This window comes from Trichechus manatus, unplaced genomic scaffold, assembly GCF_000243295.1.
Source record: "Trichechus manatus latirostris isolate Lorelei unplaced genomic scaffold, TriManLat1.0 scaffold00036, whole genome shotgun sequence".
In the NCBI taxonomy this organism is placed as follows: Eukaryota; Metazoa; Chordata; class Mammalia; order Sirenia; family Trichechidae; genus Trichechus; species Trichechus manatus.
Genome location: NW_004443972.1, coordinates 3736795 through 3762269, shown reverse-complemented (window position 1 = coordinate 3762269; position 25475 = coordinate 3736795). Strand labels below are relative to the sequence as shown.

At 41.3% G+C, this 25475-nt stretch overlaps 1 protein-coding gene across 2 annotated transcripts in view; it reads right to left on the bottom strand.

Moving 5' to 3' along the window:
- The window catches only part of KIF5C (kinesin family member 5C), a 170579-nt gene that overhangs the window by 104923 nt on the left and 40181 nt on the right, over window positions 1-25475 (bottom strand). The window contains exon 2 of one of the 2 annotated variants that reach the window (XM_004375369.2): window positions 3470-3560. The exons of the other annotated variant lie outside the window; for it this stretch is intronic. Within the exon in view, the coding sequence (XP_004375426.1) occupies window positions 3470-3560 (91 nt within the window). The remainder of the gene's footprint in view (window positions 1-3469; window positions 3561-25475) is intronic. 2 annotated transcript variants of the gene reach the window in all.

Here is a 25475-nt window from a genome sequence, read left to right as displayed (position 1 = left end):
AGAATTCAGACATATTTTCCTCTTTGGCTTTCTGTAATAACCTCACTGTGAAGACCTTCAAAATTAACTGATGTCTGAAGCAAGAACATGAATAACCATACACCCCAGCAAGGAACATTACATATTGATGTGCGTCTCCCACGCAGGTGTCCAGGGTCAGAATTAATCTAACAGATGTACTCGGGCTGAATTTCATGAATTTCAAATAGTTAGGTTAGCCAGCTCAGCTTCTAAAAACAAGCAAACCTAACATGACAAGGTGGTTCTTTAGGTTTTGTTTTTATTTTTTGCTTTTTAAATCTAGAGCTACCTAGAAAGGTGGCAGCATTGAGACATTTGACAGCGTAATTGCCACAGCATTCAAATTTGAAGGTGAGGATTTGATGATGAAAAGCAAAGTAGCAGGAGATGCCCCCCAGCTCTGTCCAGATGGCAAGCCCCACAATGCAAGTTCCAACCTGCCCCTGATTTGAAAGGGCAGGTGGAGAAATGTGAAAATTGCTTTATCTCCCCGCTGTTATTTTGACACAAATCCTCCAGGGCCAAGGCCAGTCCCAGAGAAAAGGACTAATCTTGAGGGCACAAATTTAGCCTTGAGGCTACTATTTGGAGGAACAAATGTCAGGATCTGGGTGGGAGGCTGAAAGTAGGTTAGATGAAAGTATAATTAAGGAATGCTGAGTACCAAGAACAGCTCAATAAGCAACAAGGTAATGTGATTTTATGATGCTTGTCATGGATTGAATTAGGTCCCCCAAAAAATATGTGTATCAATTTGGCTGGGCCATGATTCCCAGAACTGTGTGGTTAGCCTCCATTTTGTGATTGTACTTTTATGTTAAAGAGGATTAGGATGGGATTGTGAACACCACCTTTACCCAGGTCACATCCCTAATCCAATCAATGTAAAGGGAGTTCCCCTGGGGTGTGGCCTGCACCACCTTTTGTCTCTCAGGAGATGGGGGGAAAGGGAAGCAAGCAGAGAGCTGAGGACCTCATACCATCAAGAGACCAGTGCCGGGAGCAGAGCGCGTCCTTTGGACCGGGGTCCCTGCGCAGAGAAGCTCCTAGTCCGGGGGAACACTGACAAGAAGGCCGACAGAGAGAGAAAGCCTTCACCAGGAGCTGACGCCCTGAATTTGGACTTTTAGCCTACTTTAACTATGAGAAAATAAACTTTTCTTCGTTAAAACCATCCACTTGTGGTATTTCTGTTATAGCAGCTAGATGACTAAGACAGAATTTGGTACCGAGACAGTGGGGTGCTGCTCTAACAGATACCTAAAATGTGGAACTGGTATTGAAACTGTGAATGGACAGAGCAGTGGCAGCAACAAAGGACCAGCAGCAGCAGAGAACCTGCAGCAGCAGAGAAAGGGCAGTGGCAGAGAACCAACAGCAGCAGAACCAGGAGGCCAGTGTGAGACGGTGCTGGAGCCGACCCACAGAGCGAGTTGAGTGCCTGTGTGCCAGAGGCTTCCTGGCAGAGTGGGGTGCCTCAGGGCACTTACCGGTGGAGCTACAGAGCTTTGGAACACTTGCCCCAGCAGGGCAGATGTGGGCATGAGGCCCGAGGGCCAAGAGGCCACAGGAAACAGAAGCAGAAACAGAAGAGACAAGAAACACAAGAAGCAGAGCTGCCTGAGTCTCAAAATGTATGGCCATGACCTCAGGGGTCTCAAAGGGTGGAGCCATGGCCTCTGGTGTTTCTAAGGGTGGAGTTGTCACTCCCATGGACTAGGAGAATGGTGCGCCTAAAGCCAAGGGAGCAGAGTTGCTGTCCCAGTGGGCCTGGAAGGGGGAGCTGAAGCCCAGGGCTAAGGGGCCTCCCCTCAGAATCCAGAGACTGTGGCCAATACCTAGAGTCTGGAGGGCAGGGCCATTGTGTAAATTGTCTCAGAGAACAGAGGATTATTTTCAAAGCCTTGGGGGCTAATCTAATATGTTCCGCTGACTTGCTTGGTACCTGTTATCCCTTCATTCCCTCCAGTTTCTCCCATTTGTAATGGAAATGTCTAGCTTGTGCCCTTTCTGCTATTGTACCTTTGGAAGCAGATAACTTGTATTCTAGATTTCACAGATGAAGAGGAATTTTTAGATTTTGAACTTGGAGTTATGACTTTTGCTATGATATGATGGGGTGAATATGTTTTCCATGTTGCAAGGATGTGATTTTTTGGGGCCAAAGGGTGGAATGTCATTGATTGAACTATGTCCCCCAAAAAATGTGTGTATCAAGTTGGCTGGGCCATGATTCCCAGAATTGTGTGGTTGGCCTCCATTTTGTGATTGTAATTTTATATTAAAGAGGACTAGGGTGGGATTGTAACACCACCTTTACCCGGGGTGTGGCCTGCACCACCTTTTGTCTCTCTCGAGATGGGGGAAAGGGAAGGAAGCAGAGAGCTGGGGACCTCATACCATCAAGAGACCAGTGCCGGGAGCAGAGCGTGTCCTTTGGACCGGGGTCCCTGCGCTGAGAAGCTCCTAGTCCGGGGGAACATTGACAAGAAGGCCAACAGAGAAAGAAAGCCTTCCCCTGGAGCTGACGCCCTGAATTTGGACTTTTAGCCTACTTTGACTATGAGGAAACAAACTTTTCTTCGTTAAAACCATCCACTTGTGGTATTTCTGTTATAGCAGCACTAGATGACTAAGACAATGCTGTATAAAGTTCCTTGATGCACAAGAATTTTACACATTTAAGGTTTCTTTTTAAGAGATACTAGTAAAGAGACAGATGCACAAAATAAATCAACCAAAAATGTACAATTAAAGCATCAGGAATAAATACTTTCTCCCTTAAAGGAAAAAGGAAATCGTACACCTGTAGTCTACCATGTCTCTGTCAGTTTTTTGTACTGTGGTGGCTTGCATGTTGCTGTGATGCTGGAAGCTATGCCCCAGTATTTCAAATACCAGCAGGGTCACCCATGGTGGATGGGTTTCAGCGGAGCTTCCAGACTAATACAAACTAGGAAGAAAGGTCTGGCGATGTACTTCCGAAAATTAGTCAATGAAAAAAATATGGATCACAAAAGAGTATTGTTCAGTATAGTGTTACGATCATAAGGATGGTGCAGGACCGGGCAGCATTTTGTTCTATTGTGCATGGGGTTGCCATGAGTCAGAGCCAACTCAAAGCAACTAACAACAATACCTGCAGTGGCATTTTAAGACCATTATAGGAATATATGACCATAGCTTACAGGACTTTTAAGCTTCTAGGTGGCAGAATAACTGCCAAAAAGGTGGCAAAAGAAAGAAATCTCCTTGGAAAGGAGGTATGGAGAGGTTAAATAACTTGACTACATCACATAGAAAATCAGGGTCAAAGCCATAATTCAGTGTTTCCAATTAGTGGGCCTCTGCTTACAGCCGAGGCACATTGATTCCTAGGCTGCAAATATCACTTAACATTTTCAATTACTCTGAAAGGCCCATGAGGAAATAAAGAAACAGCGCTTACCTTTGACAATTTGCTTTGCACATGCATTGTAAACCTGCTCTTGGGTTGTGTTGGGAGGTAGCACTCTGTCGAAGACATATGGCTTCCCTTGCTGAAAAAGAAAGACAAAAGAAAGAAAAGGGCTAAGAAAACACATTAGAAGGCTAGGAATAAAAAACATGACTATTAGTAGTTAGACCCTACACACTAAATCACTGGCCCTATTCTTTAAGGCATTTCCTTAAGAAGACCAGGGAATTTTTACAGCATGAATCATGCCCACATTGTGTGTCCCAATGTATGTTGAGAATCTAAGAGTTAAAAAAAAAAAAAAAAAGTTTTTTTAATTAAAAGGTTTTTTCTAATAAAAGGTAGGCTGATCCTTTATTCAATCATTTGGACAAATAATTATTGAGAGCTTACACTGAGCCAGGCACTGACTAAATCAGAAAACAATCTTGCCTCTCATGAAGCACACGATTGAGTGGGACAAAGGGCTAATAAACAAGGAAACAAACACATAAGAAAATGCAAACAGCCTAAAATAAAATAATGGGACAGCAGGGATGATAGCGAGGTCAAGGAAGACCTTGCTAAAGAAGGAACATTTAAGCTGACCTTTAAAGGATCGAGGCAGGAAGAGCAGTGGGAGAGTATTCCAGGCAGAGGACCATTCAGACAAGAAAGGGCCTGGGGGGTGTCCAAGGCACTGGAGCATAGTACCAGATGAGGTTGGAAAGGAAATCAGAAGCCAATTCATGCAGGGCACTGATAGCCAAGGCAAGCTCTTGGATTTTACTCAATGGGAAGGTGACATGATCAATTTTAAGAAACTGCACTTGTTAGAAAGATATTATTGCTTCATGAGGGAGACGGTACAGTGGTGTTTCAGTGGTGGAATTCTCACCTTCCATGCAGGAGACCCGGGTTCGATTCCTGCCCAATGCACCTCATCTGTAGCTACCAGCTTGCATGCTGCTATTGTGCTAAACAGGTTTCAGCGGAATTTCCAGAATAAGACAAACTAGGAAAACAGGCCTGGCGATCTACTTCCGAAAATCAGTCAGTGAAAGTCCTATGGATCACAATGGTCTAATCCTCAACCAATCGTGGGAATGGTGCAGGATCGGGCAGCTTTTCATTCCACTGTGCATGGGGTCACCATGAGTTGGGGGCCAACTCAATGGTAGCTAACAACAACAACATTGCTTTGTGGAGGAGGCAAGTGTGTCCCGAAGAATTCTAGTGTTTTCTTTCACGTGTTTAAGTGGTGCCCTCACTGGTTCTGAAATAAAGAGGTTCCTTCTGTACACTACATCAGGGTGATTTCCTCAGGCGTGGGGTCTTGGGATTTGGCTCAATTCAAGGAGGCAGCTGGTACAGACCAAGGGAAGAAACTGTGCCATGGCACCTACAAGCCCTCACCCCCACTCACTCAATGTTCAACAAGGAGTACTGAACATTTAAGTACCCAGCACGGCGCTGAGCATCAGGGGCAGGTGGTGGATAAGGGAGACACAGCCTCTTTCCTCCAAGAACCTGCCCTAACAGTATCTCTTGCCCCACCAAGAAAAGCAGCCTTCCCCTGCCCTTTCTCATAGTGCCATCCACCGAGGCTGCCTTTCATTTTCATCTTACCAAAACAGCAGAGGGGAGGCCAGAGGAAGAGAGGGGAGGACAGGGAGAGCCCAGAGCCTCCTTTACTCCCACCCTGCTCCTCCCATGAGTAGCTCTGGACACCAGCAACTGCCCAAGGACAGTCTGACTCCGTGAAAAGATAACTGCTCAAGGGATCCAAGGACAAGGCTTGTTACATCCTATAACCTTCGCAGAAAAATAAGTACACAGCTGGAGAACTGGCTTCACTCAAAGAACTGGATGGGAGGGTAAGTCCTGCCCTCTGGGGATTATGCTTGAGCTTTCTTCTTTGAAAACGATATCAAGCCATTTCCAGTTCAGTAGGTGAGCTATTTCCAATTCAGTCTCAGAAAAATGAAGAATTCGGGATTTTTGTTTTGTCTTCTGTTTTTATGAAAAGCAGCAGAACCACAGTTATTCTGTTAAAATTAGGAAAAGGACGCATATAGATCATTTTGATGTTTCGCTTCCATCAAGTGTCATTCACCTAATGAATCAACTATTTGGTTGAATAACCAACAACGAGAATATTTCTCACCACAATTTATTGCCAACTATCAACCCTCTACATTCTTATTAGCTTCATTTATTTGTAAAATTCAACTATATGTCAAAAGGGTAAAAGGTAAGAATAAACATTTACAGAGTTGCCCAAAGTATCTGTCATCCTTGAGCCTTCTGAGAAGAAAATGCAGCTTTAATTAATTTAAAACCAATCCATTATTTCTCCAAAGTTGATGAGAATCACCAAAATAAACCATCTACTTGCAGTACGATCGTGCTTTGGAGTCTAGAGAAAACGCACTTAATACTGAGATGGGGGAGGGAAATAATCTATTACATTATAGTGTATGGTGCAAAAAGTAGGAATCCCCAGTTTCGCCCATGAATTTAAAATATTATAATATTAAATCATTTATTAGAGTTGCCGTCGAGTCAATTCCGACTCACAGTGACCCTATACGAGAGTAGAACTGCCCCATAAATTTCCAAGGAGCGGCTGGTGGATTTGAACTGCCGACCTTTTGGTTAGCAGCCAAGCTCTTAACCCCTGTACTACCAGGGTCCCTAAAATACAGAGAGGGGTAGAAATCTCTACTCCTCATTTAAATAATATCATTTGTCAAGTGACAAAGAGATAATACAAAAATTTTCCATAACCTGGAATTAACAGCCGAACAGCAGCTGTCTTCAAGTCATTATGACTGGATTGATATTGAGAAAAGATAAAATTTAGAAAATGAATTGTTACAAAATCTATCTTGTCAGGACTAAACATTAACAGATGAAGTAGTTAAAGTTGTAAACATTTTTATGTTTCCTTTCATAGACTGGGCTGGATATAGGCTTTTATCTGAGGTAAATCTTAAAAAGTTGTGGAAGAGATTAATTAGCATTTTGTTACTGAATATTTTCAAAGAATTGACTGGTGACATGGACATGCCAGCTGTACATGCAACTGTCAGTAAAAGAAGATACTAATTACTCTTTGCTTCTTTGGTAATGATGAAAATCTCACAAATCCTGATGGAGACTTGAGCAATGGCTCGTCCCTCATGAACCCCAAGAACAGAAGATTTTCTCCGTTTCTGATCCCACTGAGGCTCAGGGATTCTGTGGGCAGGCACTAGGCCTAGCTTGCACTAGTTGTCACTGAGTTTGTGGCTACATATACACCTTGGAAATTGCATTTAATACGAGTACGGGGTTTGAACACTTAGAACTACATGATGAAGTCACATTCACTCCTTAAAACACCTTCCTTTCAGATCACTGTCTATTCAATATTCAGTTCTTTCCAACCTCTCTGGCTACTCCCTGTCAGTCTCCTTTGCTGATGCCTCTTACAGGCTTCCAAATGACAGTATTTCTATGACCCAGAACTCAGCCTCCTGTCTACACTCTTGACCTTGGTGTAACTTAAATGAACATTTCAATCCTCATCTCTCAACTAAGTTTCAGATTCATATACCCAGTTATCTACTAGACATTCCATCTGAATGTCCATTAGCCATCTCAAACTTCACTAACCAAAACAAAACTGTTGATTTCCACTGCAAGACCCACACCCCAGCAAGCCCTCTGTATCTGAGTAAGAAGGGCACCATCAATTAACCACTGGCTCAAACTGAAAACCTAAGAGTGATCTAGTCTGTCCTGCAGATTCCATACCCAAAATATATCCTAAATTCAATCACTTCACATCATCTATGCTATACAACCTTAGTTCACACCACCGCATCTCTCACCTGGACAACAGCTATAGCCTCCATTCTTGCTCCTAACAATCCGATTCCACTTAGCAGCAGAGTTAGCTTTCTAAATTGTGAATCAGATGATATCATCCCTTTGTTTAAAGCCTTCCAATGGCTCCTATTATACTTAGATTAGACCCTCTCTGAACTTACCTCCTGCGTTCTCCTCCGTCTCACTATAGTGTAGCCCACTGGACTTCCTTCAGTACTGTGAATATGCCATGTTCATTCCCCTGCTCGAGAGCTTTGCTCTTAAACTCTTCCTTCCACTCAGAAATCTCTCACATCATTATTTGGCTGCCTCCTTATCATCCTTCAGACCACAACTCAAATTTCTCCTCTTTTGAGGGCTTCTGCGATCCTAACTAAAGCAACCCCACCCCCACCCATGGCATTATTCTATCACATTACTCTATTTAGTTTGCTCTTTAGCAGTTATTATGTGACCTATCCTCAACCAACCACATGAAGTACTAAAGAGAGAAATCATCTAAACACCTTAACTACATGTAGGCAACTCTGTTGCAATTTGTGGAGGGAATCTGTAGGGGATCCACACACTCCACACACATAACTACTGAAAATGCAGTCTACCCAGCTTTGTCATGAAGCTCCCACGTAGAGCAGCACTAATTGCATAGGAGCAGTGTAAAATTAATAACTTACCAGGATCATGTACAAAAAATAACAGCAGATGGTTCCTACATTTTACAGTTAAAAAAAAAAAAATCAAACCACCAGAATTTCTATCAACTTGAGAGCCAAGTATCTGAACCATATGGTCTGCTTATTAATACATTTGACCTGTTACCCAACTACTGTTCCCAGTCCTACTCTGGGAGACAAAGGAAAGCAAAAGACTCACTTAAAGGTTTAAAAGATGGGCACCATGAAAGATGTTAAAGAAACAGAAATTAATTATGCTTAGAAGAGATAATCAAGAAGTAATCTAATAACACTCTCTAAGACCAACCAAGAGTTGGGAAGGAAGGTTGCCAATGATTTGAGTATAATTTTTCTTCTATTTCTACCAAGAAAGAAAAAAGACTTAGATTTCCAGAAAGCTTGAAACTTACTCTGTGGAATTATCTTCAGACACTGAGGAGTATTTAGAAGAGGAACTAATTCCTGAGAACAACCATTAACTCTTTTTCCCTGGATCATCTCTGTTCCAGGTGTTTATATGAATTCCTTCGTGAAAGTACAGGAGATGGATGATGAGTTCAAGTTCTTTCATACGATGATGACCACCCTCTCACCACTGTACACCAACACCATCACCAACCACGATGATCCAGACCTTTTTATACTTTTCTAAAAAGCAAACCAAAACAGTTGCCCTTGAGTCGATTCTGACTTACGGCAATCCTATGTGTGTCAGAGTAGAACTGTCCTCTGCAGGTTTTTTTTTAAATTTTATTTATTTTGTTGCTACTGTTGAGAATATACAAAGCAAAACATACACCAATTCAACAGTTTCTACCTGTACCATTTAGAGACACTGATTACATTCTTCAAATTGTGTAACCATTCTCACCCTCCTTTTCTGAGTTGTTCCTCCCTCATTAACATAAACTCACTGCCCCCTAAAGTTTTTATCTTTCAAGTTGTTACTGTCAATCTGATCCCATAGAATTCTTAAAGAGCTCACTGTTCAAGGCAGGTATTTTTTACTAGTTAAGCTAAACTGTTTGGTTTTAAGTAGACTTCAGGGCATATTTTTTGCTTAAGATTTAAAGATTATCTCAGGGCAAATAGTTTCAGGGGTTCATCCAACCTTCATGGCTCCAGGAAGCCTGGAGTCCATGAGGATTTGAAATTATGTTCTACATTTTCCCCCTCTTGATCAGGATTCTTCTATGAAATCTTTGATCAAAATGTTCAGTAATGGTAGCCAGGCACCATCTACTTCTTGTAGTCTCATAGCAGAAGAGGCAGCTGTTCATGGAGGCAATCAGCCACACATTCCATATCTTCCTTCTATGCCTGATGCTCCTTCTTCCTCTGTTGTTCTAGGCAAATAGAGACCAATTGTGCCTTGGATGGTTGCTTGCAAGCTTTTAAGACCCCAGACACTATGCAACGAACTACGAGATAGAACAGAAGAACTAAACATGTTATTAGGCCAGTTAACTGCGATGTCCCATGTAACCACGACCCTAAACCTCCAAACCAAGAAACCAAATCCCCTGAGGTTTTTGGTTGTACATAAGAAGCCTCAGCAGCTTTTTTTTTTTTTCCTGTCGTTATAAATATATGTCATGGATTGAATTATGTCCCCCAAAAATGTGTGTCAACTTGGCTAGGCAATGGTTGCCTGTATTATTAGGTTGTCCTCCATTTTGTGATCTAATATCCTATGTGCTGTAAATCCTAACCTCTATGATGTTAATGAGGCAGGATTAGAGGCACTTATGTTAATGGGGCAGGACACAATCTACAGGATTATGTTGTATTTTGAGTCAATCTCTTTTGAGATATAAAAAAGAGAAGTGAGCAGAGAGGAGACCGACCTCGTTACCACCAACCAAGAAGAGCCAGGACTGGAACTCATACTTTGGACCCAGGGTCCCTGCGCTGAGAAGCTCCTAGACCAGGGGAAGACTGATGACAAGGACCTTCCCCAAGAGCTGGCAGAGACAAAAAGCCTTCCCCCAGAGCTAGCTAGCATTCTGAATTCGGACTTCTAGCCTCCTAGACTGTGAGAGAATAAATTTCTGTTTGTTAAAGCCATCCATTTGTGGTATTTCCATTATAGCAGCACCACGTAACTAAGATAATGTCTACCACATAACTTTTGCCAATTCAAATTTTTACAGGTATACAACTTATGAAAGGCAATTACAATAATTGGCTATGCAACCCTACCCTTAATCAATGTGATATTTCAATCACTGTTAACACCCGCTTTCCTCCTCCCTCCCATCCCTGGTAATCAGTATTTAACTTTATTGTCTATAATTTGCCTTTTCTTGTCTTCTTATATAAGCGAGGTCATACAGTATTTGTCCTTTCGTGATTGACTTATTTCACTCAGGAGCCCTGGTGGTGCAATGGTTAAGAGCTCTGCTGCTAACCAAAAGGTTGGCAGTTTGCATCCACCAGCCACTCCTTGGAAACCCTATGGAACGATTCTACGCTGTCCTATAGGGGTGCTATGAATCAGAATCGACTCAACATCAACGGGTATTTCACTCAGCATAATGTCTTCAAGTTCCATCCATATTATAGCATGTATCAAGACTTCATTTCTCCTACTGGCTGAGTAGTATTCCATTGTGTGTATGTATCACATTTTGTTCATCCATTCATCTACTGATGGGCATTCAGGTTGTTTCCATCTTTTAAGGCTATTGTGAGTACTGCTGCAGTAAACACTGGTATACAAGTCCCGGTTTGAGTCTCTGCTTTCAAGCCTTTTCGGTATATACCTAGGAGTAGAATTGCTGGATCATATGGTAGTTCTATTTTTAGTTTTTTGAGGATCAACCACACTGTTTTCCACAACGGCTGTGCCATTTTGCATTCCCTACAGGAATGAGTAAGGGTTCCAATTTTCCCATATCCCCATATCCCTGCCAACATTTGTTATTTTCAGGGTTTTTGTTTTTTTTTTTTAACCTTAGTCATCCTAGTAGGAGCATAATGGTATCTCACTGTGGTTTTGATCTGCATTTCTCTGATGCCTAATGATCTGAGCATCTGTTCATGTATTTGGTGGCATTCTGAATGTCCTCTTTGGTGAAATCTCTATTCAAATGCTTTGCCCACTTTATGATTGGGTTATTTATCTTTTTGTTGTTGTTAAAGTTTTATATATATTTTTCTTATTAGATTCTTGTCAGATATATGGTTTCCAAAGATATTCTTCTAGTCAGTAGCTTGTCTTTTCACTTTTTGGTAAAGTCTTTTAATGAAGAAAAGTTTTTAATTTTTATGAAGTCCCATTTATTTATTTTGTCTTGCTTTTTGTGCTTTCGTTATTATATTAGATAATTCACTGTTAAGAGCTAGGTCTGACAGTGTTGCCCCTGCTTTTTCTTCTAAGAATTTTATAGTTTTAGTTTGCAAATGTAGTCCTTAATCCATTTTGAATTTGTTTTTGTGTATGGTTTGAGGCACGGATCCTGTTTCAGTTTTCTGCATGTAGAAATATAAATATATATTGAAGATGCTCTTCTTTTCCTCTTCATAGGTTTTCAATGGTTGATTTTTCAAAATTAGATTGCCAGGCCTTTCTTCTGAGGTGCATCTAGATGGACTTGAATCTGCAAACCTTCAGTTAGCAGCCAAGTGCTTTAACCATTTGCACCAACCAGAGACTCCACTTTATCTAAAAGTAGGAATTATTATAACATTTATCTTAGGCTGGATTCTCTACAGGTGCAAAACCAGAGAGAGAGAGATTTATTTCAAGAAAATGGCTCACACAGTAGTGGAGGCTGGCAAGTCCCAAATCCATGAGTCAGATGTTAGGCTGCTGGCTGACAGGGCTGCGGGAGCTGGTGAATCTCAAAATCTGCAGGTCAGACAACAGGCTGCTGGCTCACAACTGGAGGCCAGAGGATGACGAATCAGACGTAGGATCCAGAGAGGGCGAGCTTTGCCAGAACATCTATATATGTTAGATGCAGGCCACACCCCCAAGGAAACTCTCCTTTCAACTGATTGTCTGCTCACATCAGATCACAAAATGGAGGATGATTACATATCTGCCAAACCACTGAAATCATGGCCTAGCCAAGTTGACACATTGACCTTAACCATCATACCATTTCACACAAACTGAAAAACAAAGGCACAGCCAGCCACACTATAAGCTCAATTATTTCAGGAAAATAAATTTAAGGCTTTAATTCCAAGTGTTCTTCCAAGTGCTGTTTCCCCAAGAAGCTTATAATTTATTGGAAAAGCAGGGGACACACAAAACAGCATATTCTAAGATCAGTATGAAAGACTGGTGCAAACTGATTTAGGAGGTAAGAAAAAAGAGAGGCCCCTACCTCCACTGAAGCCCATAGCCATCAAGAAAGTATTAACTATGAAGGTGGGTCTGACATGAGACCACTGAGGAAAGGACTCACAGTCTGGGAGCAAGGAAAGGACTAACAAGAAAAACAGTGGGCATAGACATAGCAAGCATGCCTTTCAACAGAAGGAATTAAAAACAGGCAAGGCTGATCAGAGGAAAAGACAAGGCTTGCTATGAAAAATTCAAGTTATTTAGAAAAATTCTAGAATTTTGCAGAACCTGAAAGGTGCTTCCAGGTTATCTCAACTCAATATCTTGTTTCATAAATAAAGGAAGTGAGATTGGGAAAAGGTCGATGATTTGCAGAGGGTCACCCAACCAATCAGCTAGCTGTCAGGTGCCTAGAACCCAGACCTCCTGGCTCCCTATCGAGTTCTCCTAAAGTTCTGGCTTTAAAATCACTTGTTCAACCTGAATATCAAGGGAACAACAAAGTTGAGCCTCTGGTCCTTTTTCTCTTGCTTTCCTCCCAATCAATTCTAAATGATTTCCAAATATACAATTACTGAGTTAAATTAAAGAGTCCCTACTATAAGAGTTGTAGTATTACAGATGTTGTCCCATAAGTTTTTCTTGGCTGTAATCTTTACAGGAGCAGATCACCTGGTCTTTCTCCCGCAGAACTGCTGGGCAGATTCGAACCACCAACCTTTCAGTTAGCAGCCAAGTGAGTGCTTAACCATTGCACCACCAGGGTTCATTAATATTACAGACAGAGAATGGGAATCACAGCTTCCTAAAGTTTGCATGAACTTTAGATCAGTCATTTCAGCCTCCTCTCAGGGCAGAACTCTCGTCTCCATGGGCCCTGAGAGGGGACAGCGAGGCCACTGGCAACTCAAGTAATTCCAATTGTTGGAAAGTTGTGTCCTAATATTGAGTGGAAATCTGCCTCCCTAAAACATTATACCTGGCTCTATCCTCCAGAACAAGACAGACCACGGCTGGAGACCTGCCGATATCACACCCTTGTTTCAGTGTAGGAGCTAAGTGTTCAACGTCTAAATCCCTTTCTCCTTATCTGAGAGAGAAAGAAAAAGATGGATGTACTTCCTTCCAGGGAGTTGTGTGAATCCGTTTTGACATGAAGGACTCTGAATGCATCCAAGGTTAAGACAGCAGTAAAGCATTACTAGCTTGCACAAGAAGAAATTAAATAAGATAAACTCATAGCCTGTGAAGGGCTTTGATAACAACCTGAAAGAATGTTTCCAAAACATTAACCGAAAAGCAGGAAGTCCTTGGGTTACTGTTGATAATCATTTTTTACCAACACAAATAGCCTACTGGGAGAATCACCTTATGTTTATTAGGATTGTTTTATTAAAATCCACCTGTTTAAAGTGTACAGTTCAGTGGTTTTCAGCATATTCACAAGGTTGTGCAATCATCAGCACTATCTAACCCAGAGGGGTCCTGGTGGCGCAGTGGTTAAGTGTTTGGCTGCTAACCAAAAGGTCAGCCAGTTTGAATCCATCAGCTGCTCCTTGGAAACTCTATAGGGTGGCTCTACTCTGTCCTATAGGGTCGCTATGAGCTGGAATCGACTCAACGGCAATGGGTTTGGTTTTTCTGGTATCTAACCCAGAATATTTTCATCACCCTAAAAAGAAACCCAGTACCCATTAGCAGTCATCCCATATGACCCTCTCCAGCAGCAAACAACAATCTACTTTCCTTCTCTACAGATGTGCCTATTCTAGACATATCATATAAATGGACTCATGTAATATGTAGTCCTTTGTGTCTGGCTTCATTTGTGTAGCATGTTTTCAAGACTCATCCATGTTACAGCATGTATCAGTACCTCATTCCTAATACTCCGTTGTACAGATATACCACATTTTGTTTATCCATTCATCAGCTGGTGGACTTTTTGGCTATTATGAACATTCACATACAAGTTTTTGCACAGATATGTTTTCATTTCTCTTGGGTATACATTTAGGAGAAGAATTGCTGGGTTACATGGTAACTCTGTATTTAACTTTTTAAGGATCATCAAATGATTTCCAAAGAGGCTGTACAATTTTACTTTCCCACCAGCAATGTAAGGGTCTCAATTTCCTCAATCCTAGCCAATACTTTTTATTGTCTATCTCTTTGATTATAGCCATCTTAATGGATGTGAAGTGTTATCTCATTGTAGTTTTGATTTGCACTTTGGGAGAAATATTTTTAAATTAACAGGTACATATACTAAAATTTATTTTGACAAGCATAGACTCTAACAAAGACATGTACATTAATGTTCACTGCAGCATTATTCACAAGAGTCAAAAGTGTCCATCAAGAGATGAATAGATGAACAAAATGTAGTACATACATACAATGGAATATTATTCAGTCATAAAAAGAAATGAAATTCTGATATATGCTACAACATAGATGAGCCATGAAAACATTAGGCTGAGTGATATAAGTCAGACACAAATGGACAAATATTGTATGACCCCACTTACATGAAATATCTAGAATAAGCCCACGCATAGAGACCAAAGTTTATCAGTAGTTACCAGGGGCTTGGGGGAGGACTGAATGGGAGTTATTGCTGAAGGGGTACTGAGTTTCTATATGGAGTGATGTAAAATCTTTGGAGATAGATAGTGGTGATGGTAGCACAACATGGTGAAAGTAAGTAACATCACTGAACTGTACACGTAAAAATGGTTAAAATGGCAAAATTCTTGTTTTTTTTTATACATATATATATATCTATACATATATACATATATATATGTGTGTGTGTATATATATATGTTGTTGTTAGGAGCCATCTAGTTGGCTCCGACTCAAAGCGACCCTATATATAACAGAACAAAATGTTACTCAGTCCTGTGCCATCCTCACAGTCATTGCTATGTTTGAGCCCATTGTTGCAGCCACTGTGTCGATCCATCTCCTTGAGAATCGTCCTCTCTTTCACTGACCCTCTATTTAACCAAGCACGATGTCCTTCTCCAGGGATTGGTTCCTCCTGATAACATGTCCAAAGTATGTGAGACAAAGTCTCGCCATCCTTGCTTCTAAGGAGCATTCTGACTGTACTTCCTTCAAGAGATTTGTTCATTCTTCTAACAGTGCATGGTATAGTCAATATCCTTCACCAACACCACAATTCAAATGCATCAATTCCTCTTCCATCTTCCTTTTTCATTGTTCAGTTTTCACATGTATATGAGGTGACTGAAAATACCATTGCTTGGCTCAGGCGCACCTTAGTCATCAAAGTGACATCTTTGCTTTTTAGCATTTTAAAGATGTCTTTTGCAGCACATTTGTCCAATGCAATATGTCATTTGATTTCTCAACTGCTGCCTCCATGGGCATTGACAGTCGATCAAAGAAGAATGAAATCCTTGACAACTTCAATTTCTTTGCCACTTACCATGATGTTGCTTATTGGTTCAGTTGTAAGGATTTTGTTTTCTTTATGTTGAAGTGTAATCCATACTGAAGGCTGCGGTCTTTCATCTTCATTAAGTGCTTCAAGTTGTCTTCACTTTCAGTAAGCAAGGTTGTGTCATCTGCATATTACAGGTTGTTAATGAGTCTCCAATCCTGATGCCATGTTCTTCATATAGTCTAGCTTCTCAGATTATTTGCTCAGCATATAGACTGAATAAGCATGGTGAAAGGACACAATGGCACACCTCTTCTGGTTTTAAAACACGCAGTATAACCTTTTTCTGTTGGAACGACTGCTTCTTGATCTATGTACAAGTTCCACATGAGCACAATCAAGTGTTCTGGACGCATTTAGAAGCCCTGGTGGGGTAGTGGGTAAAGTGACTGACTGCTAACCAAAAGGTCGGCAGTTTGAAACAACCAGCAGCTCCATGGCAGAAAGATGTGGCAGTCTACTTCTGTAAAGATTTATAACTTTGGAAACCCTATGAGGTCGCTATGAATTGGAATCAACTCAACAGCAGTGGGTCTGGTTTGGTTTTTTGGACACGGTTAGGTTCCAAAGACCAGGTTGTTATGCAAAAATCAGTGTTATGTGAAAATGGAGGATGACTACATCAGATCACAAAATGGAAGATGACTACATCATCATACAACTGCCAAATTACATCATTACATAACTGCCAAACCACTAAGAATAAAAGACCAGTCAAACTGACAAATAACCTTAAACATCACAGCTAGCATTACTCTCACCTCACAGCTTGGAGTTCATTACTGCCAGGCATATGTCGTTAATGTGCAAAATAGTCAGATAGTAGATTTTGTACTATCGTCATAAATATGGATGTCAGATAATGAGATAGTCAATAAGTGAGGAGTAGAAAAGGGATATATATATAAAACCACAATAAAATAAAAAATTTTTAAAACCACTTGCCAGAATACCAAAAAATTTTTATTTCAACATACATCTGGGTACAGAGATGTACATGGCACTGTAACACACTGTTGCACTGTTATCTTAACATTTACAAAGTGGCCCAGAAAGAGAGAAGCATCTTATGTAGACTATAAATATATCCCTCCACATGCTTTAAGAAAGAGAACAACTGAGCAAGAAGTATAAGGGGATTTGTGATAGGATTTCTGTCCTCACTCCAGCAATCAATAGGTAGAATGTTACCAATTACCTGTTTCACTCCAAGGAATGCAGCCACATGGTGGGTAAAAATGAATTCAAATAAAACTGGTATAATTCCCAGATCTCTGAAGCATAGTTTCCTTTTCTGTAAAACGGAAACAATAATATCCACCACACAGACTTCCTGTAATGATTAGATATGATCAGGCAGATAAAGGATCTATTACAGCATCTGTCATTATAGAAGACACTCAAGACACGAACAGCGCTATTATTCTGTAATAAGATCCGGCACTTGTATTACAGACTTACAGAGCAGTGACCCCTCAAAGGAAGGGATACTAATAAGTGACTACTGCCAATGATGCACCAGATTAGAGACTTGGCATTCTTCTGCCCTCACACCTAAGTGCCAAATCACACCTCGGGCTCCCTTAGGCCCTAGGTCTGCACCTGAGCTCAGCTTCTTAGAGTGTGGAGGCCATTTAATCTCTAAGGGTCCCTGAAAAATTCACTCTGTTGCAAGGCCTTCCTCTGTGCCCCTTAAAATTAAACAGAATTTCAACGTTCAGTCATAAAGCCTGTTTAGGAAAAGTGTGACTAACCCAAGCCATGGTCTTTTCAGTTACTCATATGCATGTAAAAGCTGAACAATGAAAAAGAAAGATGATGTTAGGGTGCGGGGGGAGGAGGGGGACTCATATTCATTGTATCTCTACAGTGTGTCAGACACGTTATATGTTGCTGACCATTCTCGGCCCCCACCTCCAAGAATTTAGCAGTCATGCTGTTGCCCTGTCTCTTTCCATATCCCTTTACTGTTCTTTACTCCATCATTCACTTTCCATTTATCTGGAGCAGGCTGCAAAATCCTACGGTACAGGTTGGGGCAAAGCATTCCACAGCTGGCAGTGACCATCAGCTCATTCCCCATCACTGTTACAGACACTCCTGGTCCACCAATCCCCAAATGTAGTCTCACAAGGAGACCTGATTTCTCCTTCAGCTGAGCCCTCCACACTAGCTCCATGTTCTACTCCATGACTGCCCCCATCTACCATCAGAGATGGGATGACTCTGGGTTTGGGGATGCAAACGCTGAGCCCATCCCCCACCCTGACCTGGCTCTGTGCCCCAGTGAAGGCGGCTGGTGCCAGTTCCAGCCAAAGCCAAGGCTGCTCCCAGGAGAGTCTGCAATGAAACGGACGTCCACAAAGCAGCGCCTGGCTTCTAATGGAGTTGCCAAGGCAATGCCAACCACTTCACATTCCGAGAATGAACAAAGGAAGTACACAAGAATGACTCCTGTAAGCCTTCTTCCTGCAGGAAGAGCCAGGCTAGAGTTCTTTCCTTTCTGCCAAAACTCCTGCTGTGTGGACTCACAGGCACCGTCAAGATCGCAGACAGCTGTGAAAAAACCTTCTGGGAAGGCAAACTGCCCAAGTGATAATGAAGAAGTTTAGAATTATTGCTTGGCTAACAGGTATAATGAAGACAGAAGTTTTACTTCTGTTAAACAGAATAATAGAATTTGTGGTTCAAAAATAAGGTTCTTATTTGTGTATGGTTTTCATTTCACATCAAAATGCAACAAACTCCCCCCACCCACTCCCTTTAGCTATTCTGTACCATAAACTACCACGCCACAGGGAGTAGTAGAAAGAGTCAGAGAAAGTGGTGCTAGTCCAGGACTCACTCCTCACGTACTCTGTGCCCTTGAAAAACTTAACTATATATTTTCTGGGCCTCTTCCTCTCTGTAAAGTGAAGGATTGGATCTTTCTGGCTCTAACATGCAATAATAATTAGCAGCACAGGGGTCTGGAATATCCCCCATAAGAATGGCTTCTGCCTCAACCACAGACAGCACGAGATCTGTATTCTATGTACTTAGAGCAATGAATGAAAATTACTGTTATGTATATCCACACAATGGAATGCCACTCAGCCATAAAAAGGAATGAAGTACTGATACAACATGGATGAATCGCGAAAAGATTTGCTAAGTGAAAACCCAGACATAAAAGATTACATATGGTATGATCCCATTGATATGAACTGTTCAGAATAGGTAAATCTATAGACAAAAAGCAAGTTAGTGTTTGCCAGGAGCTGGGAGGAGGGGGGATAGGGAGTGACTGCTTAATGGGGACAAAGTTTCCTTTTGAGGCTATGAAAATGTTTTAGAACTAGATAAAGGGGATGGTTGTACAACATTCTGAATGTACTAAATACCTCTGAATTGTACACTTTAAAATGGTTAATTTTATTATGTGAATTTTACCTTGACTAAAAAAAAAAATTATGAAATAATTGCTGCTATGTTATGGCAGTTCCTCAAAAAGTTAAACAGAGAACTACCATATGACCCAGCAATTCCACTCTGAGGTGTAGACCCAGAAGAAGTGAAAGCAGGAACGCAAACAGAAACCTGTACACCAACCTTCACTGCAGCACTGTTCACAATAGGTAAAAGGTGGAAACAACCGAAATGTCCACCAAGAGATGAATGGATAAACAAAATGTTGTATATATATGTAATATATATATCACATGGAATAATACTCAGCCATAAAGAAAAATGAAGTCTTGGTACACGTTACAACACGGATGAACCTTGAAAACTTTATACAAAATAAGTCAGTCACAAAAGGACAAATACTGTATGATCCCACTTATATGAAATAGCTAGAACAGGCAAATGTATAAAGGCCAAAGTTTATTAGTGGTTACCAGGGGTGGGAGGGAGGAAAAGGGGGGAGTCTTTGTTTACAGGGTGCTGAGTTTCCATCAATGGTGGTGGAATAATTTGGAAATGGACAGTGGTAATGGTTGCATAATATGATGACTATAACCAATGTCACTAAACTGTACATGTAAAACATGTTGAATTGGAAAATGTTTTGTTAGAATTTTCCCATAATAAAACAATTTTTTTAAAAAAGAAAAAAAAATTGCTGCTGTAGTTATTTCAGCAGATGTGGTTTTCTGCCAAGTAAAGTCTGCAAAAATCAAACCTTCCTCATTGGAGATGAGATGAAAAGCAGTTTCACTGAAGGTAGAATGTAGGGTTTATTTTGCCAAATGGAAGACAGCAAAACAAGTCTGAGCCTTATCTGTGGGGCACATCACCCTGGTGGCAGCTTCCTGGTGCAGCTTTGTGCAGCCCAGTCAGACTGCCACTCTTCAAACCTCTTCCCAGTTATGCTGAGACACACAGTGGGAACTCCAACATGGAAACCACATGGGAACACATGCAAAATTCTCTTCCCTTCAATTAAAAAATAAAACCGAAAAGCTTTTGTCCAGATCTTTACTGTAAATGCACTTAGCTAAGTATGGAATGTAAAGAGACTTCTGATAAACATGCATTGCAAATACTTATAGCCATGACTTCACTCTCCAGAAACAGCCTGTTGTTTTTAGGTGCCACAGAGTTGGTTCTGACTCATAGCAACCCAGTGTACAACAGAATGAAACACTGCTCGGTCCTGCACCATCCTTACCATCATTGCTATGTCTGAACCCCTTGTTAGCCACTGTGTCAATTCATCTCATTGAGGGTCTTCCTCTTTTTCACTGGCCCTCTACTTTACCAAGCATGATGTCCTTGTCCAAAGTACATGAGACAAAGTCTCGCCACCCTCCCTTCTAAGGAGCATTCTGGCTGTACTTGTTCCAAGACAGATTTGTTCGTTCTTTAGGCAGTCATGGTGTATTTAGTATTCCTCGCCAACACCATAATTCAAAGGCATCGATTCTTCTTCAGTATTCCTTATTCACTGTCCAGCTTTCACACGCATATGAGGTGACTGAGAACACCATGGCTTGGGTCAGACTCACCCTAATCCTCAAAGCAACATCTTTGCTTTTAAACACTTTAAAGAGGTCTTTTGCAGCAGATTTGCCAAATACAATACGTAACTTGAGTTCCTGACTGCTGCTTTCATGGGTGTTGACTGTGGATCCAAGTAAAATGAAATTCTTGACAACTTTAGTATTTTCTCTGTTTATCATGATGTTGCTTATTGGTCCATTTGTGAGGATTTTTAAGTTGAGGTATAATCCATACTGAAGGCTGTAGTCTTTGATCTTCATCAGTAAGTGCTTCAAGTCCTCTGCTTTCAGCAAGCAAGGTTGTATCATATGCATAAAATAACTAGGTAAAATAATTCCCATAAATTACAGGAATAAAAATGTCCCATAAAAGAGAATAATTATATTAAACAAAAACAGACACAGCCATTAAATTCAGTCTAGCTATGTCATGATTATTGTCTAAGGTACAACTTCCATCCAACAGACTAGCACTCTAAAAGCAGAGCTGCTGGATGCAAACTCAAAATAGGTATTCAACTAAGTCTAGGTGTGATGGGATCAAACATGGGTTACATAAGGCTTGTGCATACAACACCAGTGAGACTCTAGAAGGGAAGCTTGACCCATAAGAGTGGTGATGGGTTATCCAATTGACAGATGAAGTTCTTACTTAGGGCATCAAAACAAATTTTTAGAAAGGTTTGGTGTTGCTGAACATGCCCTAATTTTGTAATCAGAAAATCTAAAAAAATCTTTAATTGTAGCTGACATATAAGTTTTGTATCTTTCAGAAAATATTTAATTTTACTTGGAAGATGGGGCACTATATTTTTCAGTGCTAAGGCACTGGAAGACTGGGTGGCCACCCACAAAGGTGGAAGATGAGAGCAAAATCTTCCAACACTTCCTTCTGCCTGCCATGCCCCTCCATCCTGACTTGAAGCGCCACCATTTGAACCATTAATGGGTTAGACAATAAAGGAAGACTATGGTACCAGAGGAGCCCTGGTGGTGCAGTGGTTCAGAGCTCAGCTACGAACCAAAGGTCAGCAGTTCGAATCTACCAGCCGCTCCTTGGAAACCCTATGGGGCAGTTCTACTCCGTCCTATAGGGTCACCATTAGTCAGAATCAACTCTGACATCAATGGGTTTTCTTCTGTCAGGAGCAGTAATTAGTTAACAGAAAGGAGATAAACCCAATGTTTATTACTGAGGTTCATTAGTTAACAGAAAGGAGATAAACCCAATGTTTATTACTAAGCAGACAATTAATCCTGAGTGTGTCCTAGGCCAAAGGAGGGAAGACCAGGGTGATAAGGCAGAAAGCACTAAAGATAAATATCATTCCCTTCACAACCACACAATGAAGGGCAGCAGACAGATATTTGAACCTCTTAATCCAAGCAGCTTTTACTCAGTTATTTAAGGTGATGATAACTATTTAGTGTGTACATCCAGACTCTCCAGTTATAGGAAGGTTTCCTTATTCATAGCTTCCCCCTCAAGAAGGGAGACCTATCTTCATCAGTTCTCATCCCAAGTTTCTTTTCATTATCTCTCTCACAGTCTCTTTCCTTTTGACATAAAACATGCTTATGTTTTCTTATTCTATTAATTTTTTTCTTTGTCCTTTCTCAAACTATTGCCCCATCTCTGCCCTCTTTCTCTATCAAACTTCTTGAAAGGTTGGTCTTCTCTTGCCTCCACTTCTTCACTCCTCTAATCCACATCCTGCCATCTAATAATGTCTGTCCTCATTCACCTTCTTTCTTAGAAGGCTCCATGGCCTCCTAATTGTCAGCTCTAAGACCCTTTGACAGCCTGCAACACTCTCAAAATTGACAAACCATTTAGAACTGTGCACCATCACAAACTTGCTGAAACTCTCATCTCCTGTCATCCTAGACACGGCACTCTCCTGCTTAGCCTCTCTCCTCTTTTGATTCCTCCTTGTCTTCCTCTGTCAGTAGTTCTCCTTCCAACCAACACCAAACATAAGAATGCCCCAGGCTGTCTCACTGGACCTCTTCCCTTCTTTTCTTCACCCTCCTATTCCATACTCGCCCCCACAGAACTCAAATACTCCGTAGTTTCTGCCATAAGTTGTGTGCTGAATGCTCACCAAAGTTCATCTCTAACCCTGAGCCCCAAACCCACATTACCCACTGACTGATTAAACCTCCAACTGGATACACCCGAGTACCCTGACACTATATATTGAAGAGGGAACTCATTGCCTTCTTCCTTTTTTTTCTCTTCCTCTTCAACTCCTTCTACCACTGCCCCCAGCCATCTAGGCTGAAAAGCTCAGTGCCATCTTGCCCACAATTCTCCCTCACCATTATCACCCAGTCAGTTGCTGCAGAATGTGTGTTCATTTCTTTGGTTTATCTCTTGCCTTGCATTTTAACCACTCTTATTACTTTTTTTTGCAAGATATAACAGTTTGTCATTTTAGCCATTTTTAAGTGTACAACTCAGTGATATTAATTACAGTTCATCATGTTATGCTATTATCACCATTACCAATTCCCAAAAGTTTTCTTTCATCCCAAACAGAAACTCAGTACCCCTTCAGCAATAACTCCCACTATTCCCTTCCCCCAGCCTCTGACATCCACTAATAAACTTTGACTCTATGCATTGGCCTACTCTACCCTTATTACTTTTTACTTAGACTTGTGCAAAAGCATTCTAAGTGGTTCACTTGTCTCTCCTCCCTCTAATACATTCAATATCCTTAGCCAAATCCATCTACCTCTGGCCCAGCTCCTAAAAGATGGCACTCCACAACTTGCTAGGAAGCCCTACTGTATATAAGTTCCCTAGTTAGACAACTTCGACATACAGGACCTACCAATCCATGCAGGTGGGTCTTTCCCTACGCAACATTCTAGCAAAGCACTCACAGCTTTCCTGCATCCACCTCACTGCTCTATCCACTTGAACTGGAACATTATCTCAACACCTTCACCTTCTTATCTGCAAAATGCTATCTGTCCTAACACAAACAGATATGTGTACACCTATGTTCACTGCAGCACTATTCATAATAATCAAAGGTGGAAAGAACCTAAATGCCCATCAACAGATGAATGGATAAACAAAATGTGGTACATACATACATGCCATGGAATATTACTCAGTCATAAAGAGAAATGAAGTCCTGATATATGCTACAGCATGGATGAACCTTGAAAACATTATGTTGAGTGAAATCAGTCAGTCATAAGAAGACAAGTATTGTATGATCTCACTTATATGAAATATCTAGAATAGACAAGAGTATAGAGACCAAAGTTTATTAGTGGATACCAGGGGTGGGCAGGATGGAGGTGGGAAGGGGGATGAAAAATTTGGAAATAGATAATGATGATGGTTGAGCAACATGATGAACATAATTAATGTCAATGAATTGTACATGTGAAGAATGTTGAAATGGCAAATATTTTATTACATATATACCAAAAAACCTGTTGTCATCAAGTCGATTCTGACTCATAGGGACCCTATAGGACAGAGTAGAACTGCCCCATAGGGTTTCCAAGGCTGTAATCTTTATGGAAGCAAACTGCCCATCTTTCTCCCACAGAGCGGCTGGTAGGTTTGAACTGATGATCTTTTGGTTAGCTGCCGAGCACTTAAGCACTGCAACACCAAGGCTCCTTATGCCAGGCATAGGCTGTCTCTAATCTCCACAGCAACACTGCATGGTCTGTAATATTATCCCCATTTTACAGATAGGGAAATCAGGGTTCAGAGAGAGTAAGTAACAGCCAGGAAGTAGCAGAGGCAGGAGGGCCTGATACCAAAGCCCATGATTTTCCACCTTGCCGACTCCCAACCACACAGATTCAATTCACCTAGACCCCATGGCAATACGACTTTTCTGCATCAGAGGCAAGTCCTGTTGCTTACAAGCACAGAATCATTTTCTTTCTTATAGCCATAAGTCGAGAGCTCCTTCTCAGATTCCTCAATATTACCACATCTTCATGAACACTGGCATAATCAGCACTCTCCCCCACACAGCTGAACATATTTCAGATATTCTTACAGATTCAGAGTTTCTCTTCTCATTGCTTTATTCGACAAATATTTACTGAGACTCTTCCAGGTGCCAAGTACTATTCTAGACACTGAGAATGGAGGAGCAGTGATAAGACACGTAAGGCTTATTCTAATGGAGTGGGAGGAGACAGTCAGCAAGCAACTAAAACATAGCGAAGATCATTTCTGCTGGTGCGGTGTGATATGATGAAAACTGAGGGTCGGATGGCCAGCTCTGGGGATGTGTGACATTAGAGCAGAGGTCTAGAGTGTTGCCAGCCATGGAAAGACTAAGGCATAGAGTGTTCCAGGTAGAGGTAACCAAAAAAGTACAACCTTGAGTTAGGAAGCTCTCAGTGTGCTGGAAAGTAGGCCAGTGTATTTGGGGAGAGCAAGGGGCAGGACTGTACGAGATGATAGTAGGAGACATAGGCAGTGGCCAGTCCTGTTAAGTCATGTAGGTCATGACAGGTCAAGTTTAGGAGTGACTTGATTCAGCTTCTGTTTTAAAATATTTATCTGGTTGCTCTGTAGAGAGTTGGTGTTTGGGCAGGAAACGTGAAGTAAGACAAGCACGAAGAACAGTTAGGAGGCCACTGCAGAAGTCCAGGAAGAATGGGGGCAGCTTTGAGTAAGGAATGAACAATGGAGATGGAGAGAAGGTAGATTTGGGGTAGATTT